An 18,306-nucleotide genomic window follows, 5' to 3' on the forward strand; every position below is an offset into this window, starting at 1 on the left:
ATGCTATATCTGGCATAGCATCTATAAACCAGAGGAAGGGATGTACTCCTAATGGAGAATCCCCAAGCCACCAGGACCAGGGACTGAAAAGAAAGTTGTTGCAATTGGTGGTAGGGTGACTAAGCTTTTGCCACTTCCCTTGAATGCAGAATCTGATTCAGTGACTTTGGAAGAAACTGGAAATATTTGTTCACCTTTATCTTACTGGATGTGACCCATCTGTGTTCCATCTCTAAGAAGGAGTCGCAGCTACAGAAATGCCTTCCCTATCAGGCTGAGTTATATCTGTTAGAAAAATGCAGTCTGCCCCCCCCCCCCGCCCACCATATAAGCATCCCTTCCATATAAGCACCTGTGAAGCACAGAATTACCCCATATATCCACAAGCCTCTCAGAAACTTGATTTCTGTAATCACACCCTACCCCACAAGCTCAGGGCCTTGCATTTCCCATTTAGAGCCACCCAGCCACCCATCAGCATCTGTACAAGCAATGTGTAATAGTGACTTCCAAAATAAAAGGTTTATAGCTGTTCATAGGGCAGGATCGGAAGCTGCCACAAGCTGTTGCTTCTCAGTAAGAATCTTCTCTAGTGTTACAATACAATGTGGTCTTCTTGGAGGAAAATTAGACTGGTACAGTTATAGGATGTTATAGCAGGAGAGGAGATAGGGAGGCTCCAGTAGAAAAACTGCTTGAGAAGTCAGGCCACAGAGTGGGGAAAAACTTGGAGAAGTGAACTCAAAGAGATTTCCATGTTTGAAGCAACAAAGGAAGGGAAAAAGGCTTTGCTAATAGGCCAGGCCAAGGGGAGAGGGGACAGCTGCAACACAAAACCCTACCCAGGGAGTTGGAGAGCAGGAGGGAGGAGAAGCTTCAGAGAAGGAAATTGGATAAAAGAAACAAGCAGAACAGGCAGGCAAAGGTAGCAGTGTGCTCATAAAAAGCACAATAGGATTTGAAAAGGTTTACAGCTCTTGTTAGAAATATAAGCAATTACCAGCAGGTACAGGGTGGAGGAGGGATGGGAAAACATTCTGATGGGAACCAGTAAATTCAAAACATGCCCTGAACATTTAGTGGATCAATAGTAAAAAGGCTGCTGATGTAGCAAGGGAACAAGATATCACAGGATGTGAATTCTGCTACAGAGATGCCTGGGATACGTGCCAGAGCTGGCTGGAAGACTGAGAGGGAAGGAGGGGCAGAACAAGCCATGGCAAGCCCAGTGTTCTGTTGGGCATAACATGGGTTGTTACACGAACAGCCCATACTGCATAGCTTATTCACAGCATAGTTTAGTGTTTACCTGCCCAGTAAATAATGACTGGTGGTCTAATCCAGTGCATGCCTATCTGAAAGACTGTGTTCAGTGGAACAGGCTTACAGCCTGATTCTCATATCTTATTTCTTCAGGTGCTGTAGAAGAAAATATTTCAGCCCTTTGTTTTTTGGGTGATGACTGCTTATACAATCTAGGAAAATAAACTGCAGGAGACTCCAGTTCCTGTGGTGGCAAAGTTGGGAACATAGTCTCAAAATATGTATCTGTTTTGGATCTTTTTAAGCAGGACAGAGTTGATAAAGGGATTGAGACAGATGGCTCAAACCTGAGTGGTGTCAGTGCTAAATGTGCCTGGGATGATCTTAGCCGGCCACCAGAGGATGATGAAGACAGTAGAAGCATCTGCATTGGCACACATCCACGACGTTTGTCTGGTAAAGGTAAGAAAACACCTGACTGAGTCACTAGAAGTTTGTCTTCTCAGCATCATAATCCAGTATATGCATTAGTAGAGCTAGTCTCAAAAAAAGTTAAGTTGTCAATATTTCAGATTTGGAGCTGATATCAGACTGCATTTTCACTACAACCCTTCTGTCATGTTTCCTTATAAAACTGATAGTAGAAGATAGGCCTTCATCACAAACACAATAAATATGTGCTTGTGCACATATTGGTTAATTTGTTTTATTCAAACCATTTATAACAGGGGTCTCAAACTCAACTTACCTGGGGGCCGCTGGAAGTAGAGTCTGGGTGAGGCTGGGCCACATCAAGTATTCCACCACCGCGGTGGTGGTGGGCCGCTCATCCCGCGGCCGGCCCGGGCGCAGCCGGCACTTTGAAGGCCGCAGGGCCCCTCCCCCGTGCCCCGTCCGTCCCGGCAGTTGGCCTGCGGGCTGCGAGTTTGAGACCCCTGATTTATAACCTGTCTTCTACTGCCAGGTCTTCAATGCAGCTATGTAGATACCATGTAATAGTACCAAACACTGTGAAACCTGTAAGCAAAACTTCATACAGACATAAATTCTACAAACTTCATGTAGAATTTCTTTTAGATAGAAGTACTAAAGTTCTGTTAAGATAATGAAGGTTAGGTAACTCAGACCAATAAAATGTCACATGTGTATATATTAAACATTTTCTTGAGGTTCAAGAGGATATTTTTATCCTTTTAATATTTTTCCACTTGAATTCTCAGGCTCCCATAATTTCAGATATGTACAGTTAGTTAAAAGTTGAAATTCAAGATGCTTCTGCCACCACCGCCACCACCACCACTATTTTCTTCTCGTCCCTAGTTATGATATTTTTTAAAGTTTAACAATTATGAGAAATGTGTTTTCAAAAATAAATTGAAACCTCTGTTGCTCATTAGCAGAGTGTTATGGTAGGTTGATGCTTTATGTGGTCTACATTAAGTTTCTTTTTGCTCTTTCATGAACAAGCTTACTTCATCTGGCACTTGAATGTTTTCCTGTATCAGCTTTACCAAAGTCAAAAAAATCCACAAATTTTAAATGTATATTACAATCTGTTAAAAGAATAATCTTGGAGCCATATTGCCTGTAGGTGAGTCTAGAGGAAGCAGAGGGGAAAACCTTGGCCATTTCCACCCTTTGGAATGGCACAGAAATAGGAAGAAGAGGATTTGACAAAGATCCTTGCTTTCCACAAGGGCCTCTGCTGAATATTGGCGCTTTCCAAGGGTGCAAGTGATATGGTGAGCTGGTATCGGGAGCAGTCTCGAAATTATCTCTGTTTTCTGCTTATTTTCTCTGCTTTTAGATTATTGCTAAAATTGGAGATGAATGGCAGATTCCCCTTTGCTCAATGGCTTTTTGAAGGTAGGGGTGAGACCTGTAGAGGAATGCTGAACCCACCACAGACTGCATTGGGTTCCAGCATGGATGAAATTAGATCAAGGTTACCCTCTCCCATTTTAAACCATTGCTTGGTGGATTATGAATGAGTTATAGAGTTGTGCTTTTCTTTATGCTCAAGTCAGCAAACTATGATTAGCACTTTTCCCCCAAGTCAGAATTGCATAGTTTCTGCAAACCATCCTTTCTGATTGTGATTTGGATTGAAGAGTAAACACCAACTATAGTTGGCTGGTTTACCACAATAAGCTGTGGTTCATGCTAAGCAAAAAACAGGGAAACCATATAAGAGAAAGGAAGGAGTATGCAGTCGCTTCCTTATCTTTCAGGATATAATTTGAAGGTTCATCTGAATTAAATTTAACTGTTTTAATTGCTGTCATTTCAGATACAGAGCAAATTCGAGAAACTCTGCGAAGGGGACTTGAGATTAACAGCAAACCTGTCCTGCCACCAATTAGTGCTCAGAGACAGAATGGGCTGAACAATGACAGAGCACCGTAAGTTTAGTTTTGCCTTTAGTTACTGAGAATACTGTTTCTAATATTGACTTGGGAATTAATTAGCGGTAAACTTAATTTAATATCACCACCATAATATTTATTTATTCAATAATTTTACATGTACATCTATATTAGAAAGATAAATGTACACTCCATACTTCAAATCTAAAAAAAAAACCAAAAAACAGAAAGGGGAAATACAAGGGTGTGTGCCTGCATACTGGTATGCTGTAGAGCTTGTTCAGAATTTCTGAGCGTCAATCAAGATTTATATGGTATGTAATGGATATTTAAGTAATCCAGCATATTGTCAGACTGACAAAGCAGGGGATAGTTACAGGAGCATTGTTTGAATCAGACTTCCAAGCTGGAACACTCCAGATGTTTTGGACTAGAACTCCTAGGATTCATGATCATTGCTAACGGAACCTGTGACTGATAGGAATTGTAGTCAAAAACATGTATGGGGCACTGGTCTGGGGAATGCTGGGTTAGATAAAAGAGGCAGTATTCAACATAGGAGGTCTGATCAAGGCCTCTTTGAACATATGCATGAAAATAAACATGGTAGAACATATACATGACTAATTACAGAAAAGGATAGAACATATACATAACTAATTATAGACCACTAGCAGTTCTGTGGAATAAAGGAAATAAATTTGGGTCCTTTCACTGTGCCATTTATATACATTGTTTGGTGCATTGTTTTTGTATGTTTTCTCCCTACTAGCCTAATTATGTGGGAGTATAGCATAGACTACAGTTTAGGTCCTTCTGGAAACACTGAAATATAGGAAGCAAATGCATGTCCTCTCCTTGTCTCAGGGGTTTTTGGGCTTCACACGTGTGGTGGGGACATCCTTTTGGTAAATAGGAGCCTTGTTCCCTGCACTGTTTTTGTAAAGGTATATATTACCTTTATATTATATATTTATATATTACATTACAGATTACATATAGCTGATCTTTGCTGATTTTCTTCACTTGTTGCTTTCTTCCTCATGATTTGAGGTGGAATTGAGTAGCAGAACGAGAGGTGGTTTTTTTAGCATCTACTATAGAACAACCAGATTCTGCTATTTGTAGAGCATTCATGAGGATTGTGGTGGTGGTGGTGGTGGTGACGTCGTCATGTCATCGTCATCCTTCTGAGGTCAGTTCTTATTTATTGATAGACACAGTCACTATTTAGTATACCTAGGAGATGGCTGGATCTTCTCAAGAAATATGAAAAAGTTCATCCCAAGTTCAGGTCTCTCATAGGAGAAGGTTTTAATAACTTGCTTCTTCCTGGTGTGGGAATCCATTTCTTGGAACACTGAGTCAATTCAGTGAGAAAGTTACTTTTATAGATTCCATTAGGCCTTCTTCAACATCCTTGCCAGTACCTTTGCAAGAGACATCGGGAAAACTTCTTCCTATGTGAGTTGGAAACATGTGTATGTTCAATAGTAAGAGAAACATTTCCTGTCGGTGAGTGGGAAAAGAAGCTGTTCTCACTATTTCATCTCTACAAAAAGGTGGCAGTTGTGCTCCAGTGTTATATCTTAGTATTAGACTTTTGCCATATACAGCTCCAGATATCTTGTTGCCAGAAACAAAAGAAGAGTAATGCCAAATCAGACCAGAGACCTATCTAGTGCAGCATCTTGTTTCATACAGTAGTCAGACAGATGCCTGTGGAAGTCTTTAAGGAGGACATGAAGGTAACAGAACATTCTTCTTTGTGGTCTGTGTGCATCACATACATGGGCTTTGCAACACAGCATGAGGCCTGAATCAGAGAGAACTTCCACAGCTCAGTGTCATGGAGTGGGCGGGAGCCCTGTCTGTGTATCACACACATGGGTTTTGTGCCTGCATGGAGCCTGTTAAGAAGATTCCACAGCTGAGGGAGTTTTGATTTATATGGTGTATATTAGGATATTTATGGTATTATTAGGTGTGTATTAGGTATTATGAGGTGTGTATGGTATTATTTATGGTGAATATTAGGATATTCATGATATTTATTGGGATATATATGGTGTGTATTAGGATATTCCCCCCCCCCCCCACTCTCAGCATCAGAATATAGGAAAGGTTCCTGCCCATTTCCACTGTTCTTCTTTGAGCACCATTGTGGTGCCTCAGAAGGTTTATCTTGTTTCAGTTCTTGTTCTAGCAACTTGTATTACGCTTATGCATTTTTCCTTGTGATTTCCCCCTTTCCCTACTACCTTTTCTATTTAAAAACAAAAAAAATCCTAGGGAAAGGGCAGAGTTCCCTTTCTGCTTCGTCATTCCTCACCATTTTTTATAAAACATCCTTCTTAAAATGGCACTCACCATTAGTAGAAAAAGCATCCACCTACTGATAGACACTTCTTGTATCTGCTCTGCCTGGGAGAAAGCCATGTTCTGGATTCCTGCCCTCATTGCCAGACCTTCATTAAGTAGGCCTGAAGATCTCGGGCAGACTTCCTAAGAGCTGAGTTATGGAGCAAGGGGCTGCAGGCAGTAGACTCTTCAAAACCTGCTGAATGCCCATTTACCTCAGAGATCCCAGCCTTGCTTCAGCCTGCCTTAGTAACAGCTGTGACCATGAGCCAGCTATGACCATGGGCCAGACTGTGCTGCTCTGCTCACTGAAAGTGCCCAAGGCCAAGAAGTTGGCAAAGAGAGCCAGAGCAGTAAAACTGGTGGAAACCCACTTTGAATTCCAAGTGCCAGAGCATTCTCATATTCTCACTATATCCCCTCGGACTGGAACAGGGACCCACCTCTCCCACCAGCATATTCACATGGCCAAGCACCAAGGCAATGATTGGAGTCGTGGCACTGAGGAGGTGCACATGACTATGCTTTTTCTGTCTGTTACAGGATGCCCACTCCCAGATCAAGGCTCTCCCATTCTGGTAGAATTATTTAAATATATGGTAACAGCAGCTAGAATTATAATAGCATCAAAATGGAAACAGAAGACTATCCAACTAAAGAGGATTGGAAAAATAAGCTAGCTGAATATGCAATAATGGCAAAACTGGCTGAAGAATTTAATGATAAATGGAAAGCTTATTATATACAATTTATTTAATAGAACTTGCAAAAATATTAGTTATAATTTTAGTACGATGTTTTGTTTTTTAAAATCAGTTTAAAAGGAATGGAAAATGTTAGTATTAAGAGTTATAGATTAGAATAATTGCTCTGTAAGTTTCAATTAACTACTAATTAACAGAATGTAGAAGAGATAATAATGACTTTCTGAATTTTAAAAATTTTATACCATATGTAATATTTGTATAAGTTCCCTTGATATCCTTTTTCTTTTTCTTTTATTTATTTTCGATTTATATCCTGCCTTTTTCCTACAAAGGGCTCAAGGCAGCTTACATCTCCTCCTCCATCTTATCCCCACAATAACAACCCTGTGAGGTAGGTTGGGCTGAGAGTCTGTGACTGGCCCAAAGTCTCCCAGTTGGCTCCATGGCCGAGCGGGGACTCGAACCCGGATCGTCTGGGTCCCAGTCCCATGCTCTTAACCACTACACCACACTGCTCTCACTGCATTCTACATTTTTATGACAATCATTAAAAGGGGGGGGGGCGAAGGCTGTACCATTCCATGAGGATGGGCTTTTCAATGCAAAGTTGGATGAGCAAATGGATTCAGTCCAGAAGGCAAGGATAGCCACCCAAAGTATGGTACTGAACCCGCATCTGCTTTTGAGGCCATAAAGACCATCCCATAATGGTACCATGTTAATCAGTCCTCTTATCTACCTTGGGCCCAAATGGACCACTCAGCTTGACAGCAGTAAGTCCTCTATCAGTGGCTCAGAGATGCCACCCAAAGATACTGCTAGGGTGCAGGTGTTCTGATACTGACAGATGCCACTTTTGACTGTCTTGGGGTGGCTCCTCCACCCATACCCTGGTCTTTGACTGGTGTCTCCTTTCCTTTTTTTTTATGGGAAGCAATAACACTAGTTTGTGCCTGTTGTGGAAAGGGGATACAGGATTGAATTTGAAGCCCTCCTATCTCTCTGTATCATAAGAAGTTTGGAACCATCTACAGCCTTGATTTTGGAGCTGGACTTACTGCTTTCCAAGGGTGATATAGAATGAATCTCTCATTTCCATTTCCAAGACACCTTCTACTCCATGCTTTATAGTAGCAAAGTAGGATGGAGCGCTTCAGCTGATCCTCAGCCTCAGAGGCATCAACTCCTTTATCTCATGGGAGAAGTTCTGGATGTTGATGTTGCAAAACATTCTGCCCTTGCTTCATGAAGGAGATTGGTGTGCCTCAATAGATATGAATGACACACACTTTCACATTTCTGTAGAGGACTCAGGCATTTCGTACATTTTCAGGTTGGAGGAAGGTTTTCCACTTTCCTATTTTTCATTTGGACTATCCACAGCCCTAAGAGTCTTCATGAGGTGCATGGCGGTAGTCTGTGCCCACATACACCTGTAAGAAATCCAGATCTACTCTTACCTGGATGGATGGCTGATTGTGGCAGCATCCAAACAAGAGTCACTCTATTCCATCAAAGCTACCTGCACTTAACTGGTAAGTTGGGGCTTTGTATAAACTTAGAAGAATCTTCTCTCTCTCAGTCAATTAGTCAGTCCTCTTCATTGGAGTTTGTCTTGACTGCAGTTCAGTAGAGACATATCTCCCAAAATTCTGGAGTGTCAGTCCTGATCAAAGTGGCCAACAGTTTGTATGGGCACCTGTTCTCACTGCATTCCAGATCCAACAGCTCCTCTGTTTGATGGCAGCAGCAGTCACAGTGATCCCATTGCCCAGGCTCTGGATGCATCCCCTTCAGTTGGGGTTGATCTATGCATTACACCCCACAGACAACCTTTGAAGTACTCAATTTTAGATTCCAAAAACCATCCAGATGAGCCGCAAGTGGTGGACACCTCAGTACAACCTCACCAAGGGGATTCCTTTTACTTTCTCCAAGTCAGCTTTTATGGTGACCCTGAATGCCTCCCTGTTCATGTGGGGAGCCCACTGTGGTTCTCTGAAGATTTGAGGGACATGGAACAAGTTCAAAGCCTGCAAGCCAATGAATGATCTGGATATGCTTGAAGTGAGGAAGCTCTTGTGGCTTTTCAAATGTCCCTTTCTCATTGCCATGCGCAGATCACTACAGGTAATACCACTGTGGTGTTCGTTCATTCTTTGCTTCTTTATTTAAAACTTCCATATGCAGTCCCTTTTGCATAGCATCTCAGGACAGCTTACAATCATTAAAACAAGCACAATAAAACAACAATCTTAACATAATAACAACCAAAAAATATAAGTTAAATAAAAGTGATTGTTAAACATTAAAATTTGTTTTTAAAATAACAAATAAAAAGGTTTTAACCTGGCACCGAAAGGATATAAACTCAGTGCCAGGCAAATCTCTCCGGGGAGCGCATTCCACAATCTATATCAACAGATAGGTGGGCATCTGGTCTGTTCTTCTGACAGTTTTGGCTGTCAGGATCTGGGATTGGTGCATCAACAGGGCCATCACATTTACAGCAGCAGTTGCTGTAAGTCATCTTTATATCCATGTTGCTGGCATCAACAATACCTTGACTGACAACAATACCTTGACTGAGTCCCACAAGTGGTAGCACAACATTAATGTGCCAGGGAATATCTTTACAAAGTGAGGAACAGCTGGGTTTGATCATTTCACTGCTCCAGACAAAGCTTTCCTCCTGAACTGGTTGGGGACATTGTTTTACCTTTTTCTCCCCATTCCTAGCAAAGGTTCACTGGGTGGCACAGACAGCTGTGTTTCACCCAACTGCTGTTAGTTGTCTGATGGAAGCTATCTCCAGTTCCCATCAAAACCAGACCTAATAACTTGAGATCAGAGCAAGGTATTGCACCCTGATATATGTACCCTGCATCTTGTGGCATGGAGGATCCTGCCTTAGATGCAGGGCTCACTGGTATTCTCAAAGGACTCTTCTCAGTACTCAATGTGGTGCAGAAACCTTCTACTAAAAATGGAAGAATTTTTCCTCCTTTGCATCTGTCAGAACCTAGGCAGTGCCAGGGCTCTATCTGCTGGCCTAGCACCAGAATAATAACCCTGGAAGTTTCAGAATTGGTCCCAGACTGCTGTAGTAGCCAGGGCCCTGAGGAGTACCACTGGGGATTCCTGGGGAAAGAGCTATATAAAAGAGCAAGTCTCTTCTTCTTCAACTTTGTTTCAATGTGGGCTGTAGACATGTATCAGCATCTACCTGGCAGCAATTTCAAACTTCCATGTGCTGATCCAAGGCTTGTTGGTTTACTCTCATTCCTTATCTTCCAGGGTCTCAAGAACATTGTTCCACCAACCTGTTCTTTAACTGCTAATTGGAGCTTCTCTGTATCCTACAAGCTCTCAGACCAACTGTTTGACCTCATGGTGACAATCCATACTAGCTGTTGCTGTGTTCCTTGTGGTGATCACTTCATCCCACTATTCCAGTAAGATATGCACTCTCAGGTTGGATCCTCTGTACATGGTCTTCCATAGAGACAATGTGTTGCTGTGTCCAGACCCTTCATTCCTCTGAAAAATTGTATCAAATTTCCATATCAATGAGGACATTGTTTTGCCAGATCTTTTTCCTTCTCTATCAAATCCAGTAGAATTGACTTCGTGTACATTTGTAGAGAGCTAGCCTTCTACCTATCCAGGAGTCATTTTGCTGTTCTCAGAACCTTTTTATTTGCTATGGTGATACAAAAAGAAAGGACTTCCTGTATTTTCCCCATGGTTAACAGCCTCAGTGGCACAGCTTACATGCTTGTTGGCCTACAGATTTCAGGAGCACTGAAGGCCCACTCTGCTCAGTCAATGGCAGCTTCCACTGTTCTTCATGCTGGAATTCCTCTGCCTGACCTTTGCAGAGCAGCCAGCTTTGTGAACCACTACAGGCCTAATGTTTGTGCCAGTGCAGATTCTGCCTTCAGGAGAACAGTCGTCTTTTCAATTTTCCAGTAATGACATCAAACCTCTAAGGAAAGATAAGCTTGCTGGTCACCAGTATGTGTGATGCACAAACACCACAAAGGAGAAAGGTAGATTGCCTACCTATAACTGTAATTCTTCAAGTAGTCATCTGGGCATTCACACAACACATCCACCATCCCCTCTCCAGTGTCATATACTGTCATTTTTATCTATTAAGTAAAGATTGTTTTCAACCAAGCTTGAGGTTGGTCTATCAGGTCCTCCTCCTATCCTGAAGCTGCAATGTCAGACTTGAGTGTATTGAAGGAGTGGGCAGGACCCCCTCCTATATACCGATGCTGAAGGTGGGGAAGGGTTCCCACAAAAACTCTTCTCAGCTGTGGACTCTTCCAAACAACATGCTTCATGCAGACACAGAGCCTGTGTGTGTGAATGCACAGATGATCACAGTTACAGGTAAGCAGCCTGCCTTTTCTTCTGTTGTTTCCAGCAACTCATCCTCAGAAGCACATTGCTTCTGATGGTGAAGGTAGTACAAGTATATAGCCATGACTAGTAAGGTTTATAGCCTTATACTCCATAAATTTGTCTAATCTACTTTAGAGAAAAATAGCTTCCTGTCTATTTTCTCCAAACCATGCATTATCTTTATGCATCTCTTGTATCTGCCCCTAGACAGCATTGTGGCTGTGGCTGTTTTGGAGGTCTATCTGAGTACTTTACAATTAATTATTCCTCTTAGAACAGAAACAAATGGCTTTAAGCTGGTTTGCTTATTGTCTAGGATCTCAGCATCTCACAGTGAGGTGAGTCTTAATCATTTGGCATAATCCTATATAGGTTCTTTACATGCTGGGTTTGTCAACCCTCTTTCTTACATTTAACTAGAACCAGGGTTTATCAGAAGAATTCCCAGTTGTTCCAGAGATTTTGTTCAACAGTAAAAGGGTCTGCTGGATTATTGCTACCCTCCTTTTAGGGTGGCAAGCATGAGGCCTGCAGGCCGCATGTAGCACTCCCCCCCCCCCCCGCCCCACGCACTCATTGTCTCTGAATTTGCTGCTACAGTGGAAAAAGCACTGGTTGCTTGAAAAGAAAATACAAAGGGAACCAGCCCAATAGAAGCACAACCATGTTCCTAGAAGCTAGACTAGTTTGTGTTTTGTTTTGTTGTATTTGCTCCTGTCATTGTATCTCCAAATTTTGGCATCAGATGTTCAGGCTGTGGTGTAGTCTGAGTTGACAATAGAACTCTCCAACCCCCAAAACTGTCCATTCCTGTTCTACATTATATAAATCAATGTTCCTCAACCTGGCACCCTCCAGATATTTTGGACTTCAACTTTATCTGCAGCTATCAGTGAACAGTGAAGAATGCAGTGAACAGGATTATAGGCAGTTTCAGTCAAAAACATGTAGATTACACCAGCTTAGGGAAGGCTGATGAGATTCTGTATGCCCTAAAGCGCTGTGATGGTCTGCTCTGACCTGTGTAACACACACAGTAAAAGCCAGGACATCCTTTTACCGCCTTCTTATGAGGATAATACCTAACTGACCCTTTAAAAAACAACATGATCTGTTTTCATCTTCTCCAAGATTATATAGGATGGGTAGCTGGACTTGCTCAATGGAAGAGCCACATGTGATAAATGTCAGATGAATGAGAGCTGCAAGTGGGCACCCATGGGCAGCGGCAGCAGGTGGTGAACAGTAAGTGGTGTCTGCAGGCTGCAAGCCACAAAATAAACTCAAAGAGCTGCATGTTTGGCCACCCCTGTTATGTAGCCTACATTATAATGTTCCAACAGGAAAGGAGGCAGCAATAGGAAGGGCAGTTCTTCAGCTGTGTAATTGGCAGAATCTTCCTTTTAAACTAGTTTAGTATCTTTCATATGTAAAATTGCACTTAGATTATGAAGAAATTGGGGTTGCTTACCTATTATTAAGGGATGCAGGTGGCGCAGTGGTTTAAACTGCTGTGCTGCTGGGCTGGTTGATAGACAGGTCGCCGCTTCAAAGCTGCACAACAGGGTGAGTTCCCGTTGCTCTGTCCCAGCTCCTGCTAACCTTACAGTTCGAAAGCATGCAAATACAAGTAGATAAAAAGGTACCACTTTTTAAAAGGTGGGAAGGTAACAGCATTCCGTGCACTTCGGTGTTTAGTCATGCCAACCACATGGCCACAGAGACTGTCTGCAGACAAATGCTGGCTCCCTTGGCTAGGAAATGGAGATGAGCACCGCCCCCTAGAGTCAGGCATGACTAGACTTAATGTCAAGGGGAAACCTTTACTCTTACCTATTATTATTTCCCTTCATTAGGAATATAACTGACTTAAGTAACAGTTTCTCAGTGAAATGAAGGAACCAGAAACCAGTTACCATTTTAGGCCTCTAGACAGGTGCAGAGGAGGCTGGGGTAGAGCTGTGCAGGCTCAGTCCTGTATGTATGACAGAGCAGAAGAGTGTGATTCAAATAACATAGTTAATAGGAAAGATGTGCCCTTAATTTCCTGAAATAATTTTAGATTGCCCTCTGCTGTATAATAAAAATACTGCAATGTATTCTGGTTTGGGATAGGGTTAGCACATGAGTTTGTGATGCTTCGATTTCAGATGTTTGAGAAAGCCATGCTCTGAACTGATATATGTCACTTACCATGAGGCAGATGCTTTTTCTGACTTCTCCATAAGTGCTCAAAATGTTTCATATATATTATCACAGTAACATTCACACAACAACTCTGTAAGAGTGGCCAGAAATACAAATATCATTATTAGATTGCATTTATGTCCTGCCTTTTTTCCTCTGGTGAGGAACTCAAGCTGGCCTGCATAACTCCATTTTATCCTCACAACAACAGTCCTATGAGGTAGTTTAGGCTGAGAGTAAGTGATTGGCTTCACGGCCAAGTGGGAACTAGTGTTAGGAGCAAGAGGGAAGCATTGGACAAGCATTCTCACAGATTAATGGCTGCGTCCCAGACACTAAATCAAAATCAGAAAATTAAGAATATTTCAGTGAGATTGGCATGGGTTAGCTCAGGGTCCTGAGATGAACTGGAAGAAGTGATTAACTCAAGGGCAGATGTTTCATTGGGCCAAGCATTTCCAAGAAGTAGAGCCAGTGGGAGGGGCTGCTGGGGATGAATTCTCCCCACCCCCCTGCTCTCAACCTCATGACAAGGTGTCAGGTGAGAGGCCTAGTTGCATGAGCAGCATGTAGAGAGGAGGTATGCTCTGAAGTTTGGGGCCCAGGCACGTTCATAAAGAGAATTACTGGAGGTAATCACTAGATTGTGTTCAGTAAACTGCTCTGTGCACGCTCAGAGATCCATTCTGGGTGATTTATACTTGGAAGTAATAAAGAACATTTGGCAAAGAAAATGGCCAACTGCTGGTGATTGAAGGAGGAACCTTGGCTCACAAAAGCTAGAGTCCCAGATCCCCAGTCCAGCACTCTTAACTGCCATACCACACTGGCTCTCAAGTAATCGAATAATAATGAATGCTGAGAAATTTTGAGTTACTTTAAGCCACCCAGGAAGTTCATGGCTGAACTGAGATTTACAGTGGACTCAGAACTAGTATTCCATACTAGTTTTTCTATAGTTTCAGTATGACTATTTAATTTTGTGTTTTCACTTTCTCCTCTGCCAAGCCCTATTACCTTGGAGAGAATGCAACAGCTGCCATTCCAGTTTGTTTTGCTGATATAGCAATATATTAGCATTGCATTAATATGAAAATAAAAATTGTAAGATATTAGAAAAGTGCATGTGGATTTTTAAAAACTGGATCTAAGTCTTGCCTCTAACATAAACTTAGTGTGTGCTTTTGGACAAATCATTATTTCTCGGTTTCAGGTATTGCTTTCTCATCTGTAGAATGTGAATAGCATGGTCTTATAACTAATAATATCAGGTAGCTGGGGAGAGTTCCTGCTTGGGAGAGCACATGAGTAGCAAATTCTGGGAAGGTGGAGTGGTTGGCAGTATACACACCACATAGGAGATAGAACCTAGACTGGCCAATGCTGTGTTAGGTTGTTCATCATTCCTTTTATATCCCTTTATGGAGAGTGCTAATAGGATTATAAAGGCCTTTGAGAAGCAAGATCAAAAAACGTAAGGTTTGCAGAAGTACAAAAGCAAAATAAAACAGTTTCCGAGGACTAGGCTGGAGCCATGAATTGAAACAACTCTTTTAGGAGGAATAATGAGACTTGTGTCTTTTAAAGAAGTAAATGGTGGCATGGTAACATGCTATGTTTCCAGATGCTTTTTGTCCAGTGGAAACTATGAGTTGCAGGGACAAGCAGGAACACTGCATTACACATAAATTATGCCAGTCATTTCTACTTTTGATCAGCTTGTAGTTTGTTGGGTGCAGTATATGAACCAGGCTGATGAGTTGTTTAGGAGCTAAATAGCCCAGCGGTTAACATTTTTTAACTGCTTGGTTGTATATATCAGTCCTGGTTTGCACATCACACTTAAGAACCTATGAATAAGATGAACAAACGTAATGTGCATGAATATACATAATATATTAAGCAAAAATGAAAGTGGTAAGCATGTGAGAAGTAGTGTTCTCACTGTCTGCTATTCATGCATGACAAGCTATGGCTTATTAAGCCATAGCTTGTTGTTATTTGCAAACAGTCAGAAAATTCATTTCTGTGGTCAGCTTGCTACTGAAAGCAAGCAGGTGGATTGACTGGTTTCTTCTGCCACATCCCTTGTCAAGTGGAGATGGGAAATGTTTTATAAGGGACATATGGCTACATATGGATAGCAGGGAATGGATGAGCGCAGGTTATATAGTTAATTTTAATTAATATTTCATTTTTTCTGAAAGGAAACTTCTACAAAAGAACTAGTTCAGAAACATTTTTCTTGCATCGTAAAAAGCATTAGTATAAAGGCTGCTAGAATCTTCTATTCTTCCTTTTTAAAGAAGTTTTCCCCTTTTCTTTTTTCCCTCTTGTTGATTTGAACCATCTGGCACTCAGCACAGATGTTACTGTAAAGAATTGGTCCCTGGTTTAGCCAAGCTCCCTAGTACATGGTATTAGGTATATAAACTTTGAACTGACCACAGGATCACCATTGGAGAAATAGATCTTCCACTGTGTGTGGTCTTAAACCCTTCAAAACATATTCAAGAGACTTATTGCTACTTCTGATGTAGCTTCTTCTCTTATTAGCCTAGCAATGGCCCATGGACAAGTTTCTTCAGATTATATATATATATATTTGTTCATAGTTTTTTCTTGCATGGTATTTTTCCGTAAGGAGGAATGGTGTGACTATCAAACATGTAGGAAGTAGGGTCAGGCTTAGAATCATACAATAGTAGAATTGGAAGGGGCCATTGGGTCTCTTCTTGAGGCTAAACATGCCCATTTCTTTCAGTATCTCCTCACAGGGCTTTGTTCCAGTCTCTGGATCATCCTTGTCGTCCTCCTCTGAACTCTTTCCAACTTGTCTGCATCTTTCTTGAACTGTCATGTCCCAAACTGGTCACAATACTCCAGATCAGGGGTTGGCAACCTGCGACTCTGGAGCCGCTCGTGGCTCCATCACTCAAAACACACGCCTGGCACAGCAGCTGATCTGCTCAAAGCTCCACTCAGGAACCCAGCACTAGCTAGTTAATTAAATCAGCTAGTTAAGTACATCTCTGCATTCCTCTGCTAAACAAGCTTCCTGCAGGCTCTCATGTTACACAAAACAAAAAGGATGCTGAAAGGATTCTCTTTGTCCCAATGTAATCTCCTTCATCTGAATGTTAAAAGCTGGACCTGTCACAATTCATAGCACTTGACTGTTTATCTGCTAATCAGTCACTAAACACACCTATATCTCAGGCACAGCCCAGATCTGCGGACCCGCCCCAATTTACTGAGCTCCCCCACCACCAGGTCAACCATGGATAAATCGAAGAAAAGTTTCTGAAGAAAACCAAACGTTTAATGATACATGGGTAGATTCATTTGCTTTTACTGCTGATGAATTTATGGGGTTTGCTGTTTAGTGCATGCAGCCCTTTAGCCCTGACTTTGACTCTTCAGGAAGCTGTTCTCCTATTCAAAAGATATGAAAGGAGTCCTACTAGTTTATAATGTAAGATTAAAAATAACAGTTTTTAGTGACTGAACAAGAGCTGCAGCTAAATCATAATGAAGATATACATAGCATTAAGGTAAAAAACGATGTATGCAGTGTTATCTTCATTTTAGATGTCAAAAGGGTTTTGCGGCTCCCTGTGTTTTCTTTTGTGTGGGAAATGGGCCCAAATGGCTCTTTGAGTGTTAAAGGTTGCCAACCCCTGCTCCAGATGAAGCATCACCAGTACTGAGTAAAGGGGAACTATTACTTCATGGAATTTGGAAGTGATACTTCTATTAATGCAGCCTAAATTAGCATTTGCCCTTTTTGCAGCTGTATCACATTGTTGTTCAGCTTGTGATCTTCGGTATACACACCACTGTAGATTTTCAATCTTTCCACAGCTGGGGACTGGCGAAAACAGGAAAACCACCTTGGGGTCTGCTTAGGCAGAAACAAAAAGCACCATACACATAATGCAATATTATGTGTATTCGTTTCCAAACACAATATATAAAAGAATGAAAATTCTCCAAAACAACCAGAAACCAAGCAACAGAAAATGCCAACAAAAGAATAAAATACCAAAATCAGCACAGTGTGGCTTCCAGCCTGCTCCCACCAAGCCATCTCTCATCTCCCTGGCCCCCTGGTGGCCCTGGGGTACTCCCTGTGAAACCAATGGCAACTGAGAAAGAGGTGGTGGAGGACACCAGCCCCTGTACTGGTCCATGGCAAGTGGGATGCACCTCCCCACACACAGACCAGCAGGAAATCTCCTGCAGACCAGTGTCTGAAAACCATTGATCTAAAGCAATTCCAAGATTTATTTATTTAAAACATTTCTAGGCCGTCCCATTCGCTGAAGCCTCGGGGCGGCTCACAACATAAATTAAAATATAATACATTCAAAATATAAAACAAATTAACAATATAAAATAAGTCGCCCTGGCCAGTGCTTCTCACTTGCAGTCTTGTTGAGGCAAAACTCCCCATCTTGTAACAATGTATTTGGTTTCTTTTTCCTAGGTGCAGAACTTTTCATTTGCCCTTACGAATTCATTCTGTTGTTTTCAGCCCAGTACTCCAACCTATCAAAATCACCTGGAATCATCTTTCTGTCTTCCAGGGTATTAGCTGTCCCATCCAATTTTGTGTCATCTGCAAGTCTGATAATTGTTCCCTGTTCTTCCTCATCCAAGTCATTAATAAACCTATTGAAGGGTACTGGGCCCAGGAGTGAACCCGGCAGTACCCTATTTATTACTTAGTTCCAGTTTGAAAAGGTGCTGTTGATGAGTATTCTTTGGGTCTGATCTGTAGCCAACTGTGCATCCACCTAATAGTTGTTCCATCTCACTCACTTTTAGCTAGTTTGCTAATCAGGATGCCCTGGGGATCTTTGTCAAAAGCTTTGCCAAATCCAAGATATACTATATTTGCAGCATTCCTACAGTCCATCAGAGAGCTTACCCACTCAATACAAATCATATTAGTCTGGCAGGATTTGTTCTTGACAAATCCATGTTGGTGTCTAGTAATCACTGCA

At 41.8% G+C, this 18,306-nt stretch overlaps 1 protein-coding gene across 3 annotated transcripts in view; it reads left to right on the forward strand.

Moving 5' to 3' along the window:
• The window catches only part of SUFU (SUFU negative regulator of hedgehog signaling), a 102,908-nt gene that overhangs the window by 43,581 nt on the left and 41,021 nt on the right, over positions 1–18,306 (forward strand). The window contains exons 7-9 of one of the 3 annotated variants that reach the window (XM_044437638.1): positions 1,569–1,725; positions 3,554–3,665; positions 8,081–8,913. In XM_044437638.1, coding sequence (XP_044293573.1) covers positions 1,569–1,725; positions 3,554–3,665; positions 8,081–8,330 — 519 coding nt within the window. In that variant the 3' untranslated portion in view covers positions 8,331–8,913. Of the gene's footprint in view, positions 1–1,568; positions 1,726–3,553; positions 3,666–8,080; positions 8,914–18,306 lie in introns of those variants that run through there. The other 2 variants (XM_044437620.1, XM_044437629.1) reach the window with 2 other exon arrangements.

This window comes from Varanus komodoensis, unplaced genomic scaffold, assembly GCF_004798865.1.
Source record: "Varanus komodoensis strain SLA01 unplaced genomic scaffold, ASM479886v1 scaffold1, whole genome shotgun sequence".
NCBI classification, from domain to species: Eukaryota; Metazoa; Chordata; class Lepidosauria; order Squamata; family Varanidae; genus Varanus; species Varanus komodoensis.